General features: G+C 41.7%; 1 protein-coding gene across 1 annotated transcript in view; it reads left to right on the forward strand.

Annotated features, from left to right (window-relative positions):
- Positions 1–952: 952 nt before the first annotated feature.
- FBXO28 (F-box protein 28) overlaps positions 953–15875 on the forward strand; it is a 36063-nt gene continuing 21140 nt past the window's right edge. Inside the window, exons 1-2 of the mRNA XM_075530656.1 lie at positions 953–1275; positions 14381–14490. Coding sequence (XP_075386771.1) covers positions 988–1275; positions 14381–14490 — 398 coding nt within the window. The 5' untranslated portion in view covers positions 953–987. The remainder of the gene's footprint in view (positions 1276–14380; positions 14491–15875) is intronic.

Genomic DNA, 15875 nt, shown 5'->3' on the forward strand with positions numbered 1-15875 from the left:
AGGAGGACCCTCATTGAGAAGGATGGATAAAGTGTCTGCAACAATGGGTTCAAAAAAACAAAAACAAATTCACTGCCGTTGAGTCCATTCCAGATCAGAGCAACCCTATAAAACAGAAAAGTACGGTCCCTGTGAGTTTCCAAGACTGTGGAAGAAGAAAGCCTCGTTTTTCTCCCTGGTGAGGCCTGTGCTCTTAAACTGCTGACCTTGATTGAGGCTAGCAGCTCAACACCTTATGCCGCCAGGCCGCAAAACCACAATTGTTAGGATGGCTCAGGGTCAGACAGTGTGTCCTTCTGCTGCACACAGGGTTGCCATGTAACAGAGCCTGCTAAATGGCACCTACTAACACCTAAGCAACTATTTTCTTGTGGAGACAATTCACAAAGGATGACGTTCACTCGTTTAAACTATACAATTCAGTGGTTTTTGGAATATTCACAAAATTGAGCACCTATCAGCACTAGCTAATTGCTCTCCAAACCCCCCCTGATGCAGTCCCTGGACTCACCAGTAGAAATGAAATCACCTATCATGTAGCCTATTTAATCCGGCTTCTTTAAACTTCATTCTTCTTGTGTCATGTAGCTGCACTCTTACCTCCTTTTCAACGGTCTAAAGCAGTTGTTACTGTGATGGTTTTTAAAAAGGCTGTTTCTACAGCCATTGGTCCTTCTGTTCACTATCAACTTTCTTTTCACCATCCTCGGTCTGGAAGCTCTTTAAGGAAACCGCACCCAGGGAGTTCACGATCCCCCTTGCCCTCAAGCAGCTTCCAATCTCAGCTAAAAACGGCTTCAAAAGGTGACCCTTCCGGGCGTGGGTGCTCCGCCCAAACAGCGACGGATGCGTGCCCCGTCCATCGTCCACGGCCCCGCCCCTGCCTCGGGGCCCCTCCCAGCGCGGCTGGAGCTGCGGCGGGCGGAAGTGACGCACCGGAAGTGGCCCTGTTCCCCTTGCTGTGGGAGGAAGGCCTCAGACCCCAAGATGGCGGCGGCGGCGGCGGCGGCGGCGGAGGAGCGGATGGCTGAGGACGGCGGCGGCGGCGGCGGCGGCCACGGCGACGGCGGCTCTCCGTCGGCTGCCGGCCCTGCCCAGCGACAGCCCCCGCCAGCCCCGCCCCAGCCCTCCCCGCCGGGGTCCCAGGCGCCCCCCGCCCCAGCGCCTGCCCCAGACCAGCTGCCTCCGAACAACACGCTGGTGGCGCTGCCCATCGTAGCCATCGAGAACATCCTCAGCTTTATGTCCTATGACGAAATTAGCCAGCTCCGCCTGGTGAGGACCCCCGCGCCTGCCCCCCCAACCTGGCAGGAACACCCCCCCCTCCCTTCCCCCGGCCGAGCTCTGGGAGGGGCGGAGAAGGGAGTGCGCTCCCCTGGGAGGGGGCCTCCCGCGAAGGCCGGCCGGCGCCCGACTGCCGAGCGCGCCTCTCCGCGGCCGTCTCGGGGCGTGGGCCGGGCCCCCGGGCCGCCCCTCCGTTGGGGCTGGGACCCACCCGGGGAACTTCGCCTTGGGGGCGGGGGGCGGGAAGGTAGCGGGAGTTGGGATTTCCACCTTGCGTGCACTCGGAGCGTGGAAACCCAGGGCCACCCCCACCCGGGGCACCCCCACCCCCGCCTGCGTTTTGCACGCGACCGTCCGGCGCCGGGCTGGGATCGGGCAGGGGAGAGAACTCGAACCAAGTGTCCAAGTAGGGACGTAGGGCCGGCAAAGCCTACTGACTTGTATTGCTAGAATACTGTATTGTTCCACTACCACCCAAGTTGCCTTGGAGGGGGTAAAGTGGAATTGGTCATTCCCCCCCCCCCCCAACTCAGGTAAAGGTGTGGGGGGATTGGAATGCTTCGGCAGAGCCTTGGACCCAGCGCCCAATTGACCAATAAAGTCGAGCCCGGGGACTTGACAGTTCCGGTTTGCCTCCCCTCCGGGAACGCTTTCTCCCCAGTAAGCTGCAGGGGGGGTGGGGGGCCTGACAGGTCTGATTGCTCCCACGCACTTGCCAGTTCTTTTTCTAAATAGTGGTTTATCTACACCCTTCAGCTTCAGGAGAGGTCTGATACCTTAAAAATGGTGGCGATCAGCCCGCGGTTTTTACCAATAATGAATTTGCCTTTGGGGAATTTTACTTCTCTCCAGAGATTTGACTGCCGGTGTGATGGATGTGCTTGGTCCATCTGATATTTTGCTTCCCTCCAATGACTTTATCCTTAGGTGGCAAAGGAGATTAAAGGAGGTGGACATTTTAAAGTGATTGCAGACCGAGGCCGTGCTTGGAATTGTTTTTAAAGAGGACAAAGACATACATCCGAGTGTGTTGTGTAGCGTTTTCTTGTTAATCAATATACTGTATTTTAGGCTTATTCTTCCAGTGTAAAACTGATACCAGTTGCAGTGTGAAAGGCCATCATCCTTGTTTTTAAAAGAAAGCTTAAAGGAATTCGTTGAAAATTATGAACAGTTTTTGACCCCTAGTCAACACAGCAGCTCAACCATGTTAGCCTGTAGGATGGAAAATTCGTCCTTTTAAAAGTGTTATTTCAAAATTGATTGTCCCCAGAATTTCCCCCAAATCTTCATACTAGAATATCATGGGGAATTTTAAGTGTGCCTTCCAATTTTTCCAAAGAAGGGTCTTTCATCCAGATCACGGTCCATATTTCTGGTGACTGGCAGTTGGGCATAGCATTTGATTGAATGGAGCCATTCAGCCAGACAATGGCTTTGTAAAGCTTGGAATATTCACAGTTTTGCTTTCTAAGTGTTGAAGAAACTGGTTTCTTGTTGGTTAGCCATTTTACTTATGAAAATTAACATTTTGGGATGGAGGGGGAGCAGAATAACACTCTATGCTAGGGTACAGAGCCAAAAACACCCCTTAATTTATTAATACATGACATCTCTTAGGGGTGAAATGCTCAGCCTGATTCCAAAATTTCAAACAATCCTATCTGGCCATTTCTAATTTCAAACATAAAAGTTTGTTATTGTTTTTTCATAAGGAGACCTTTCCTTACCACCTCTCTGGAAAAAAATCGGCATCCAGAGATTAATGTCTGCCGAGATGGATATGTATGTATCTGCTTCAGTAATGCAGAACTATTCTTTCTTAAGATTAATAGGTAAATTCTTAAATCATTTCCTTTCTCTTTGGGGGAAAATTGGAAACGTCTGCTTTGAGACTCACAGATTTGAGTGTCAGAAGGTACAGTTCAGGTAATATTATAAGGAAGATGTTCTTTCTTAACCACTAGATGTCAGCATTAATTTAATTATCCTTTCCTGAAATTGGCAACCAAGCCTGGTGGATGCTTTCCATGGCGTTCCAATCTGAGTGGCCATTTATAACTAGACAGTTGCTTGTTTTAAAAAAATCTTTATTAGAAGCTTTTTTTTAAAAGAGAAGGCGCTATACTTGAAAAGGAGTAATATTAGGAACAGGATTGTTTGTTTTTTTCCCATGTGCTGCATGTCCAAGTTTACTTGCCTCATTAAGACCTCAATCATGACTCTTGCCACCTCTAACGGATAAGTACACCCATACCTATACATACTGTTCTTTACTTTTTATTAAGATAAATCATGTTATTGGGGGCTCTTACAACCCTTACAACAATCCATACATCAATTGTATCAAGCACATTTGTACATATATTGCCATCATTATCAAAACATGTTCTTTCTATTTGAGCCCTTGGTATCAGCTCAATATTTTTTAATTTTGCTTTTCATTGCTAAATGAGTTTGATTGAAGTTAGTTTTTGCTTTGTGTTACCATGAATCATTGAAATTGGACTCTCCATTCCAATTATTTCAAACCGACTCTCTGTTCCTTATGAAATTGGGCTCTCCCCAATTACTTATAATTACACAAATGTTCCTTGAATAATTAATGGCCTTGATGTATTTAAAATTATTTGGCTGAGCATAACTTTTGAAGTGACAAATCTTGTACTTTGAGTTTTCCTTCCAGTAAAACAAATTGTGCTGGTGCAACATTGGCATATCACGTAGGCCCCTTGGCAAGAGTGTGAGGAAGTTTGGCAGCAGTTAAGAAATGAGACTGTGGGAAAATGGAATGAAATGATAATGGACTTTTTCTAGGACCCTTTTGAAGCCGTCATGTAGTTAGCAGAATAGATGAGCGCTATCTCTGAAGCTGTACCTTTGGTTCATGAAGCCAGCGTCCTGCTGGTTTCCCTTTGTGCTTCATGTGGAGCCCTGTTACTCGCTTAATAGGATCATACCAGTCATTCCAGATCTGAATTTGACCAAAAACTCTGAATTCTTGCTTAGGACCTGGAAAGAAATGCATAGTTTCTTTCGCATCTTTTCTTCAAATACCGTATATACTCATGTGTAAGCCGAGTTTTTTCAGCACATTTTTAATGCCGTTTTTGTGGTAAAATTAGGTGCCTCGGTTGATACTCAGATTGGCTTTTACTTTAGTCTATACAGTATGTTAGAAAAATTTAAATATAGAGGTGGCTGATGGGTAGGAAATGCAAATAGGCTTCAAAAAGTTCATGGGGAAAATGGAATGTAAAAGATCATGCAATTTTTTCACAAACTCTTTGAAGGCCCTCAGTATGAAGGAAGATGAGCAAGAACCACGGCTTTGCTTATTTGATTTTAAGGAGGCAAACTATTCCTCCTCCTCCTCCTCCTCCTCCTCTGCTTTATATCAGCAGTTCTCAGATATTCCGCCTCGGAATCCCTTTACACTCCTAAGAGCTAACCTGAGAAAATAATAAGAATACATAGCACATATTCCACTGTCTGTCAGCAATGATGTCATCACGTGTCGCTTCTGGAAAATATACTTAGAAGAAGATGAGCGATTTCTTGGAATTGTAAAAAAATAGTTTGGCCTCACAGGTGCCCTCTCCACCTCCAGAAGATCTTGGGAACTCTGGTTCCGCAGACCACACTTTGAGAACCATTGTTCTATATTGCTATAGGACCTGGCTTCAAAGAGAGTGTGAAAAAATGCAATGAAAGAATGTTATTTTTCATCAAACTAATATTCTCAGCGGAATACTATCAGCAGTACACTCACTGTATTGCTGATTTTTATTTTTGAGTCCCCACACCACCACCACCACCACCACCACCCCCACACACTAGCACTTCCTCTTATTAACTGGTACTGTAAATACAGGTAGGACAGTATATCATCTTGTGAACAGTTTCTTTTTCTGGTCTCACCAAGTGGAAGAATGGGCTTAACAGTTTTATTAGCATATAATTCACATCATGCAGTTCAATAATTCAGTCACATCCAGAAGAGTTGTACAATCATACATACTATAGTCAGTTATAGAACATTTTCTTCATTCTTGTACTTACAGTTATTGGTTCTCCATCCCCCCCTTCACTTCCCCTGCTATACTCCCAAGGGATCATTGTTTTGTAAGTGACACAGTGTAAATTCAGTGATCCCTGGTGAAACTGTGCTGCACTTCTTGCAGCATTGACTGCTCTGTAGAAAAGCCTGTGCACATACATCTTGTGAGGAGATGACTTCAGAGTCGGAGTCCAGAAGAACCTGTGGAGATGACTCTAGCCTGCATTTGAGATTGGTTGAGAGAAATTTTAAATTATTTCAGTTCCTGAACATCTCAGGACTTTTCAGAAAAGCACTTGCTATTGCTTTCTTCTCTACCCCCAGTCTCTCCTTCGTTTCAGTCTTCTAGAAGAGATCTGTGCTTTCAAGGAGCAGCTTGTTTAGTACACCTTGTTTGGTTCTTCTTTCAGCTCCATTCAAGTAATAGCTTTAAGTTTCTATTGCATAATCATTGAACATACACATTGTATCAGAATTAGCTTTGAAAGGGCCTCTTCCCAGTTTTTCAGATTACGTGAAGGTGGGACTGTATCCTTGAAATGCCCTTTTCTTGTAAATTTACACAGTCTCGTACAAAATGTTAAATGCCAATGAGGGATTCCAGCTCCTAGATGACCCCATGTAACAGTGCAGAACTGCCCCAGAGGAGTCTCTCTAGGCTGTGATGTTTATAGAAGCACAGATTGCCAGGTCTGGCTCCTTTAAGCCGCTGGGTTAGTTTAAACTGCCAGTCTTTTGATTGGCAGATGAGCACTTAACCCGCTGCCATGGAGTCATTTCTGATTCATAGCAATCCTGTATAGGGTTTCCTAAACTGTAAATCTTTACAGGGTCAGATAACCTCACCTTGCTCCATCAGGGCTGCAGGTGGGTTTGAACTGCTGCTCAACACATAACCCAGTCCATCACCAGGGCTGCAACAGAGGAGATGAAAGAGTAAAGAAAATTGTTAAATTCTAGTTTAACCCATACATATTTAACTGAATTTCACAAAACTATGTCAAGAAGCTGAGTTGTCCCCCCCCCCCCCAAAAAAAACACGCCATTTAATGAAGAACTAATAAGGTGATCTGCAGTTCAACACTAAACCAGTTCAGTGGAGGTGATTCTTACTGACCCTGTGTGCTACCCGACAGAGCTGTTTCACAGGTGTTTCTTGCCTATAATCATTACAGATTACAGAAGCTCATCACCAGCCCTCCTACCCTACTGCTCAGTGGATTGGAAACCATTTGTGCACATGCACACACACACACACACACACAAGTCCAATCCAACTCACCTTGGCCCAATAGAGCAGGGTAGGACTGTCCCTAAGGGTTTCCGAGACAGTAGCTCTTTAAGGGAGTAGAAAGCCAAATCTTTCTCCTGAGGAGCAGCTGATGGACTTGAACTGCTAACCTTATGGTTAGCAGCCCAACGTGTAACCAACCCACTGTGCCACAAGATCATAAGTCATTTGCTGTCAAATTGATTCCATTCATGTAGACCCTATGTGTTTCAGAGTCGAACTGTGTTCCATGGGGATTTTAAGAGCAGTGACCTTTGGAAAGATCATCAGATCGGGCCTTCTCAGGCTCCTCTTGGATTTGAGCCACTAACCTTTCAGTAGCTGAGCTTTTGTTTTTAACCATTTGCACCATGTAGGAATACTTTAAATCTGAATTTATATGTAATTAATAAGAATGGTCATGTACAGTAATGCTTCAAGCCTCCTCCATTATGATCAGCACTCAATACCTATTCTAATGAGAATAATGGTAAAGATTAATAGGGAATAATCAGGAATGCTTTTCAGTTTGCTAAAGCTGATACTAAAATTTGCATTTTCTTTCCAAGTGACTATCTAGGAAAGAGTCCCCAGAAAAAAAACTAGCTAAGATTGAGATATTTTTTAATCCTACCTGCAGATAATTGAGAATAAACTTTATACTAAAACAAATGAGCTTAAGTTGTACCCATATCTGTATGTGTGGGGAAAATTAATATAAGTACACTGAAAAAGCAAAAGGAAGAGCCAGGCCATTTTGACACTTCCTTTTAAAAATGAGTTTATCACCAGTTAACTTCTTGCAGCATTTTGTTATCCCATGTATCCATTGTTATTTTACTGATCATTTGAAGGTAATCAAGTATGACATTTCACACATAGATATTTCTTCATATAACCAGATTATCATTTCATAGCCAGAGTATTACTCCCACGGATTTTAACATTGATATAATCTGTATTCAGATTACTGAGTTGCCCATCCTTTTTGGAAGAGTTTTGGCAGATAGATGGCTTTTTAAATGTCCTGCTGTTCAGCTTTATCTGATTACTTCCTCATGTTTCACTTGAATTTCTGATATCTTTGGAAGAGTTTTAGGAAGATCTTGGTCCAGCTCAGCGGTTTAATCCTTGAAGTTTTGGGATTTTATAAATCATTTTATTGGGCTCATACAACTCTTTTTATAATCCGTACATACATCATTTGTGTCCGGCACCTTTGTACATATGTTGCTATCATCAGTCTCAAAACACCCACTCTCCACCTGAGCCCCTGGCATCAGCTCCTCATTTTCTCCGTCCTTCCTGTTCCCCCCTCCCCGCTTCTTGAAGTTTTTTATTGTTTCACGTATTCTACATTCTAGATTGGTGCCACTCATTTCTGTAGTAATAGGAGCTAATCAGAATCATTAGGATAATTATTTAAGTCTGTATAGTTGCAATCACCAAGTTGTTTTGTTTTTAAAGGCATAAGTCAGAAGACCTAGACTCTTAATTGCACTTTGTCATTAAATAGTTTGATGACCTTGGACATATCACATACTTTACATTTCAGGTTTCTTACTGTTACATGAAAGGATAGATTCTAGTGTTTTTCTGTTAAGGGATTTGACAAACAGCCTAATCTTTGATAGCTTTGGGGTTATAAAGTGAAAAACAAATACTCGGTTTATTTGAGAACTGTAGTGTGCCAAATGAATAGTTTTTAAAAGTTTGCTACCATGAACAAAGTTTCATTGGTTCTGGGATATAAACATTTTCATCTTTTAATATTTTGAAAATGAGAGTGCATCCTGGCCAATATGTATGTATAAGGGGGCTTCAAAAACTTCATGGAAAAGTTCCATTATATTTTAATTTCATTTTTCCATGAACTTTTAGAAGCCCCTTCGTGCGCTATGTGTATTGTTGTGGCAGTTTCCTTTTTCTTAGAAGAGGTTATTACTGTTGTTAAATTGAAGTCTCCATAGCATTTTAAAACAAAAGCAGATGAGTCCAGCATAATGGGGTTTTCAAGGCATCTACATTAGGGGGAAATGCTGCCGGTTACAGCTTTAGCACTGTAAGACCATTCTGTTCATGGAACATTTCACATGGCAAGAAAGAAAAGTACATCTTACACATGATTAAAATTTTACACGAGGATTGAGGGTTTCACGGGTTTTTTTTAACCTGTGTGTCTTGCTCTATTTAGGAGGGCAATGCCCCATGCACATCAAATCGAAACAGATTTCTAAACAAATTCAAATGAAGGGCAAGAAAATCTCATTACTGACCACTTACGCTAGAAAATGATAAAAAAGATAATACAAGGCGATTACACTCTGGAGTAATTAGCAAACCAACAAAACCCACATGGATTCTCTCACTTAACATCATTTAGCCTAAGCTGAAAGCCGGCATTGTATGAGGATCCATTCCACTAGTCCCCTTTGTTTTCATCAGTGCATGGTTCCCAATCCCGTAGTGCCATAGAGCTGTCCTGTCTGTGTATTAGGCACCAACATTGGATTTTTACTGTCTTGGGTAAATCGCCAAATTGTTAGGATTTTTGTCTTATTTTAATAACTGGGGAAACAAAATTTCTTTCATTGGAAAATCTTGGGAAATTATTAAAATATCCTTAGTTTGAGGGCTGCACTTGAAATGAAACAATTTAGCACAAGATAGCGTTCATTATCAGCAATTCTAACCAAATGGCCTGTACTGGAGGGAATTAGCACATTTCTCTTTTCCAGAGAGCACTTTGCTTCTTTCTGAATCCAGCCCTTTGTTTGTGGTATCAGTGGATCCAAGCTTATGGAACATTTGGGGGAGGAAGAAGATGTGCTAAATGCTGTCCTTCTCTTACACTAATTGGTTCTTATGGTCTTTTTCACTTTGACTTTTGTGATACTTTCAAAAACTTTTATTTTTGTGACCTCAGACTTTCTGGACTTTCTCAATGTCAATTGAGACTCCCATTTTTTAACTCTGTTGTAAGTTGGGTGAAGGTTGACAGAGCAGATCCATCTAACAGTCAACAGTCATACACAATCCCCACTTTGTAACTTACCCCACTTGTTGCAGGTTTGTTGCTTTTCCTCCTCCTTTACTGACCCATCTAAAGGTGGCCTTAGATAATGCTGCCCTAAAAAAAAAAATTAAAAAAAATAATAATAAAATAAAAAAAGATAATGCTGCCCTTCTGATCTCAGATGAGTGATTATTCTACTGTTAGTGTTCCCTTATAGACTATTTGTCTGTTCGACTGAAAACTGGGCCTGGAGAGAGGCTGTGCCAACTAAGGGCCGTAGTCTGTCTAGCCAGGAAGCTTGGTCTATTTTTATGATTTTGTGTTTTATTTCAGATTTCTTCCTCCTCTGTCCAGGACTTTCAGAGCAATGGTAGTGGCAGCCACACACTTTTAGGGTTCATCTAAAATCATTTCAGCTATCTCCTTGTGAAATTCACAAGATCATATCTTTTTGTACTAAGGTGACAATTGCTTACAGAAAAATTAACCAGCCCAACTGCCTCCAAACCAAATCCACTCTCCCACAAATGAACGTGATTATTTAAAAGTAATTTCCAATTGCCACATGAATCTCCCTGCTAAAACATGGAGGTTTCTCTCCTCTCATTTAATCTCTCTTTAGAGATAGGTTGCTTTTAATGGCTACTTTATTCCAGACTTGGTGCTGTCAACTCTAATTTTAAAAACTCTCCGTCTCCCTTTCAAATCTTGTACCATGTGATGTCTTACTTGGCTTGACTTTATCAGGTTATTCAAAAGGAGCCCTGGTAGTGTAATGAGTTGCTTACTGGGCTGCTAACAACAAGGTCAGCAGTTTGAACCTACAAGCCCTTTGTAGGAAAAAGGTGGGGCTTTTCTGCTCCTTTAAAGATTGATAGCTTCAGAAACCCACAGGAGCAGTTCTACTCAGCCATAGGGTTGCTAGGACTCAGAACTGATTTCAGTGAGTTTGTTTGGGGCATTCCTTATTCAGGTCCCTGGGTGGTATAAATGGTTTGCTCTCTGGCTGCTAACAAAGGTCAGTGATTCAAAACACCCATTAGCACTTTGGAAGAAAGGTGTGGTGATCTTCTTTGGTAAAGATAATAGCCACTATCAGAATAGAGGCTGGGCCAAGTGAGTATCAAATTATATGTCAGAGAGATCAATACAAGAATGCTTTGTTCTATTAAAATGGCATTCCATGATGCTCACCTTCCCGATCTGATCTCTTAAGACAAATGGGTGCATAAGCAAATGTGGTGAAGAAAGCTGAGGGTACCCAGCTATCAAAAGATATAGCATCTGGGGTCTTAAAGGCTTGAAGGTAAACAAGCGGCCATCTAGCTCAGGAACAACAAAGCCCACTATGGAAGAAGCACACCAGCCTGAGTGATCACGAGGTGTTGAAGGGATGAGGTATCAAGCATCAAGGAACAAAAAATCATACCATTGTGAATGAGGGTGAGTGAAGAGTAGGGACCCAAAATCCATATGTAGACAACTGGGCATCCCCTTACAGAAGGGTCTCGGGGAGGAGACAAGCTGGTCAGGGTGCAGTGGATCAACGGTGAAATATACAACTTTCTTTTAATTCTTAAATGCTTCCTCCCCCCAAATATCATGATCCAATTCTACCTTACAAATCTGGCTAGACCAGAGGATGTACACTGGTACAGATAGGAACTGGAAACACGGGGAATCCAGGACAGATGAACTCCTCAGGACCAGTGGTGTGATACCAGGAGGGTAGAGTGAAGGTGGGGTAGAAAGGGAGATCAGATTACAAGGATATACATATAACCTCCTCTCTAGAGGACAGACAACAGAAAAGTGGGTGAAGGGAGACGTCAGACAGTATAAGATAGGGCAAAATAATAATAACAAATTATCAAGGGTTTATGAGGGAGGGGGATAGGGAGGAGACAAAATGAGGAACTGATGCCAAGGGCTCAAGTACAAAGCAAGGGTTTTGAAAATGATGATGGCAACAAAGGTACAAATGTGCTTGACACAATGGATGGATATATAGACCTTGATAAGAGTTGTACGAGCCCCCAATAAAATGATTTTTTTAAAAAGAGTGGAGGAGAGAAACCAAACACAAGGACAATAAAACGACAGCAATCATGACATGTTATGACAATGGATTAAATGCACCAATCAAAATACAGAGAGTAACAGACTGGATTGGAAAACAAGACTTACCTATTTGCTTCCTACAAGAGAGGCACCTTAAACTAAGGAGTCATGCCACGATGGCCAGAGAGAAGACCAATCATGTAAGCTTCTCTGTCTCACATAATGTATGGGTTGCAATCATCTCTTGGGTCTTGCTTTGTGAGCTCTACTGACAAGTAGGGTCTATTGATCTGCAGCCAACCATGTTCTTATGACAGTTTTCTTTGACCTTCCATAGCCCTGGTAAAGCTCTGCATACACCAAAAAAAAAAAAAAACTATTAAAAATAGCTATTTCCTAGCAGTCGGCTAGATATCAGTACAGTCTAATTCTACTATGATATAATAATTTAGACAGCAGGGAGGATATTAACATTGGAAGTTGACCTTAACTTTTTTTCTTTGTAAATATATTGCTGCCCCCAAATTTCTATTTTTTCTTCCCAGAAATAATCAGTGAGGCTATGGACCTACATAGATGTGCTGTAAAGGGGAGTTCCTTTGAGTGTTTTTGCCTTTCTTTTGCATTCCTAACTATATATAGATATAGGTGACTTAATGCCAAATAGTCTTAATCACAAGAAAAGAATAGATTTTATAACCCCAAAATCTTATTCCCCTGAGGCAATCACTTTCCATTTTTTTCAGTTTGTTTTCTGCCCCCTGTATTTATTATCTGTTAGCTTTTTAATATGAAAGATGATAATTTAGCCCTCTATGGTTTTCCTTCTCCAGTAATACAATCAGAGTTTTTCCCCTCACATTAAGTTCAATACTGGTGTTCCTGGCAGTGTGGTTATTCAGCATTGGGCCATGATTCTCACTCACAGTGTATTATTCTCAGGATGCCAGTGGGATTCCCAAGACCTACAGGGGGTAGGGGGTTCATGATGTTTTCATTAAAATACCAAGATGTTTTTATTCTTTTTCTAGAGACTGTGATAATATGATATCATTGTTGTGATAATTAATGGAATGTATGCTTGTGATCTCTTTGTTTTCTAGAATTTTCACATAACTTAGATTGAATTTAGAAACATATGGAAGAATTAATCTGTCTTCTATTAATGCCAAAAAACAAAGAGACTTGCAAAAATATAAAATGGTGCCATTTGCTAAATATTTTCTTTTCAAAAAGTTACTTTTCATTTTTAAAAGTTACATGTGTTGGCTTTGATATTTTTTTCATTAGACACTGAACACAAATGTTGATGACTAATTTCATGTAGTTAGAAATAGTACCCACCACATTTTAAAATATCTCTTTATAGAAGTTATTCTTAGTATCAGTGCTTAAGATTTATTGTATTTTTGAATTAATTTCTCTGATTTTAGGAGTATCTGGCATTTCATATTATAATAGTAAAGCCTCCATTAGCTTCAGTCTAGTTTGCTAGAATTTATCCCCGCATATTCTCAAGAGAAAGCCAACGTATATCAAGAGTTCCATGAATGTTTCATGTCAACACATATTTGTTGAGCATTTGGGCTTGGGTGATTGAGAGACGTAGAGTCCCTGCCTGATTGACTTGGCTGTGCTAGGGGTTCATTTTGATGTTCGCGCTTTCAACATTCACATGCTCAGGCTCCTGGCTTCGAGACACTGCAGAACTCTCAGGGATTGAAAAACAGATTTTGATAAAGAGATTTAACTACAGAACAAAGTTTTCAAATTAATACTATGTTAAACAGAAATGCCTTTAACATAAGTTTTATGCAGCACTTTAAAATGTATCTAGTGATCTAGCCTGTTTTATTTCGTTTATTCCTAATGATGATTCTTATCAGTTCTGATCTATTTTATAGAAGGTTGCCTATGGCGTCCAGTTAGCTGACTTGCTAGTAGGATGGACTCAAGTTATAAGGACTGTGACTCTGGTCATTTCTATATTGTATAAAAATATCAGATTTGTTCAGGGCTCAAAGTACCTATATACGCAAGTATAAGCCAGCCCAAATGTCAGCCAAGGTACCTCAGTTTACCACAAAAACTGCATTAAAACACAAAAACTTTGCTGGAAAACTCGGCTTATACTTGAGTATATACGGAAGTTGAGAATTTGCTACACAGTGTAAGATATTTTCAAGGGGGTGACAGTGTCTAGTGCAGGACCTTGGCCATCATGAACCCACCGTGGGTGACCCAGATCACTGGAAGAAAGAAGTAAGAATGTGCCTTCTGACTACTGAGGCTGTAAAACATTGTGAGAGCTTGGCTTCAAGTTAGAATATACATTTTTGCCTAAAAGGGAGTTTTTGTTTCAAATGCTAAAGAACCTTCAAATATGTTCTTTTGTTACTTCTCGGGACTGCAATCTCTCACCATAGAGTAAAGCACATTCCGAACAACAAGTACCATAAAGTAAGTGGTAATATTATGGTGGGCAGAAGAGTAATTTCTTAATGTGATATGGCAAGAATTACTTTGTAGGAGAGCTCCACCCACATAACTGATTCGGATATGAGCTGACAGCGGGGGGCGGGGGGGACCCTAGCACAGAGAATTTTCTGCCATCAGTCCTGAGTCGAAGTTAATTGTCTCTTATTAGTTTGGTTATCAGTTTTCTGATAATCTATTTCTCTTCCCGTAGGTCTGTAAAAGAATGGACTTGGTTTGCCAGAGAATGTTGAATCAGGGATTTCTGAAAGTGGAGAGGTACCATAACCTATGCCAGAAACAAGTGAAAGCACAGCTCCCCAGGTATGTCACGGCTAGCAGCTGGGAGTCTAGTTTGTTTCTTGATTATTTAAATGTTAGTAAAGATACACATGTGGGAGGTGTATGTTATCGGGTCGAATGCGACTTACAAGATGGGGTAAAACTGTTCTTTAGGGTTTGTGAGACTGTAACTCTTAGAAGCTGGGAGCTTCTGCGTTCTCTCAGAAGATCCTGTAGTTATAGGGGTGCTTTGTTAGAAGATAAGACACTTGGGGAAAAAAGCAGTTGACTCTGACCTGTTTCCTGAGAGCCAGGTCACACCAGACCCAGGGCCTATTGTTCCCTAAGCTTCAAGAGGCATGATGGAATCTTATCATGGCCAGGTGGGGAGGTCACTAAGAGCCTAGAGCCATAACGCACAGATGTGCTTCTCATTGGTGACCATGCACAGAAGAGGGTAGCATGTCTGTCCTTGGGAGCCAAGAATCCTCCCAGACTTTGTCCAATGTGTCTCTTCATTTATATCCCATTGGGCTGTAGTAAATCTGTGGATACGGTATACTCTCCATGAATTTTGAGTCTTTGCAGCAAGTGTTACAACTCGCAGAGGCTGGTGTCTTGTCTATTTGGCAGTGTGAAGGACTCAGTCTTTTTAACTTCCATCCTCTGCCCCAGCACTGGGTGACAGAGAGCCCCCTTCTCTAGTGTCAGAGAAGTCCTGCACAGACAGCTAATCAGAAAAAAGGTATCCTCCTCACTGGTAACTCAGACCCAGCTCCAGGTGGCTAGAGTCAGAGCGCATCCGCATCGGATGGAGACAGGGAAAGGTGAAGTCAGTCCTCGTTTGGAGGATTGGATTTCTGCAGATCCTCACACCTAGCTGTTGCCAACTCACATTACCCCTGGACTCGTGCAACATGTTCGTGGTTTCCAAGTTTTTTGTAGACTCTAATAAGCAGTTTTTACTCTTGCTTGTCCACACTCACTCCACTCCCCTTCAACATTGTACTGAAGGGTGTAGTAGGGAAATTTAAGCAAGATAATAGAAAGGCAGCCACATTGGAAAGAAGTAAAACTAGTATCTATAAATGCATGATTATGCATGTAGAAAACCCTAAGCAATTTGCCAATCGTTAACGTTAATGAATTCCATAAGGATACAAAATGCAAGAAAATATACAGTCAGTTCCCAAGTTACTAATAGCCAACTTAATGTACAGCCTACAGTTATAAACAACGTATGTACTCAAATATAAGCCAACCCGAGTATAAGCCGAGGTACCTAATTATTACCTGGGAAACCAGAAAAACTGATTGACTCGAGTATAAGCCTAGGGTGGAAAATGTAGAAGCTATTGGTGAGTTTCAGTAATCAAAACAAATGAAAATAAAATTACTAAAAATTGAAACATCAGTGGGGTGATGTA

The sequence above is a fragment of the Tenrec ecaudatus genome, chromosome 1, assembly GCF_050624435.1.
Source record: "Tenrec ecaudatus isolate mTenEca1 chromosome 1, mTenEca1.hap1, whole genome shotgun sequence".
Taxonomy (NCBI): domain Eukaryota; kingdom Metazoa; phylum Chordata; class Mammalia; order Afrosoricida; family Tenrecidae; genus Tenrec; species Tenrec ecaudatus.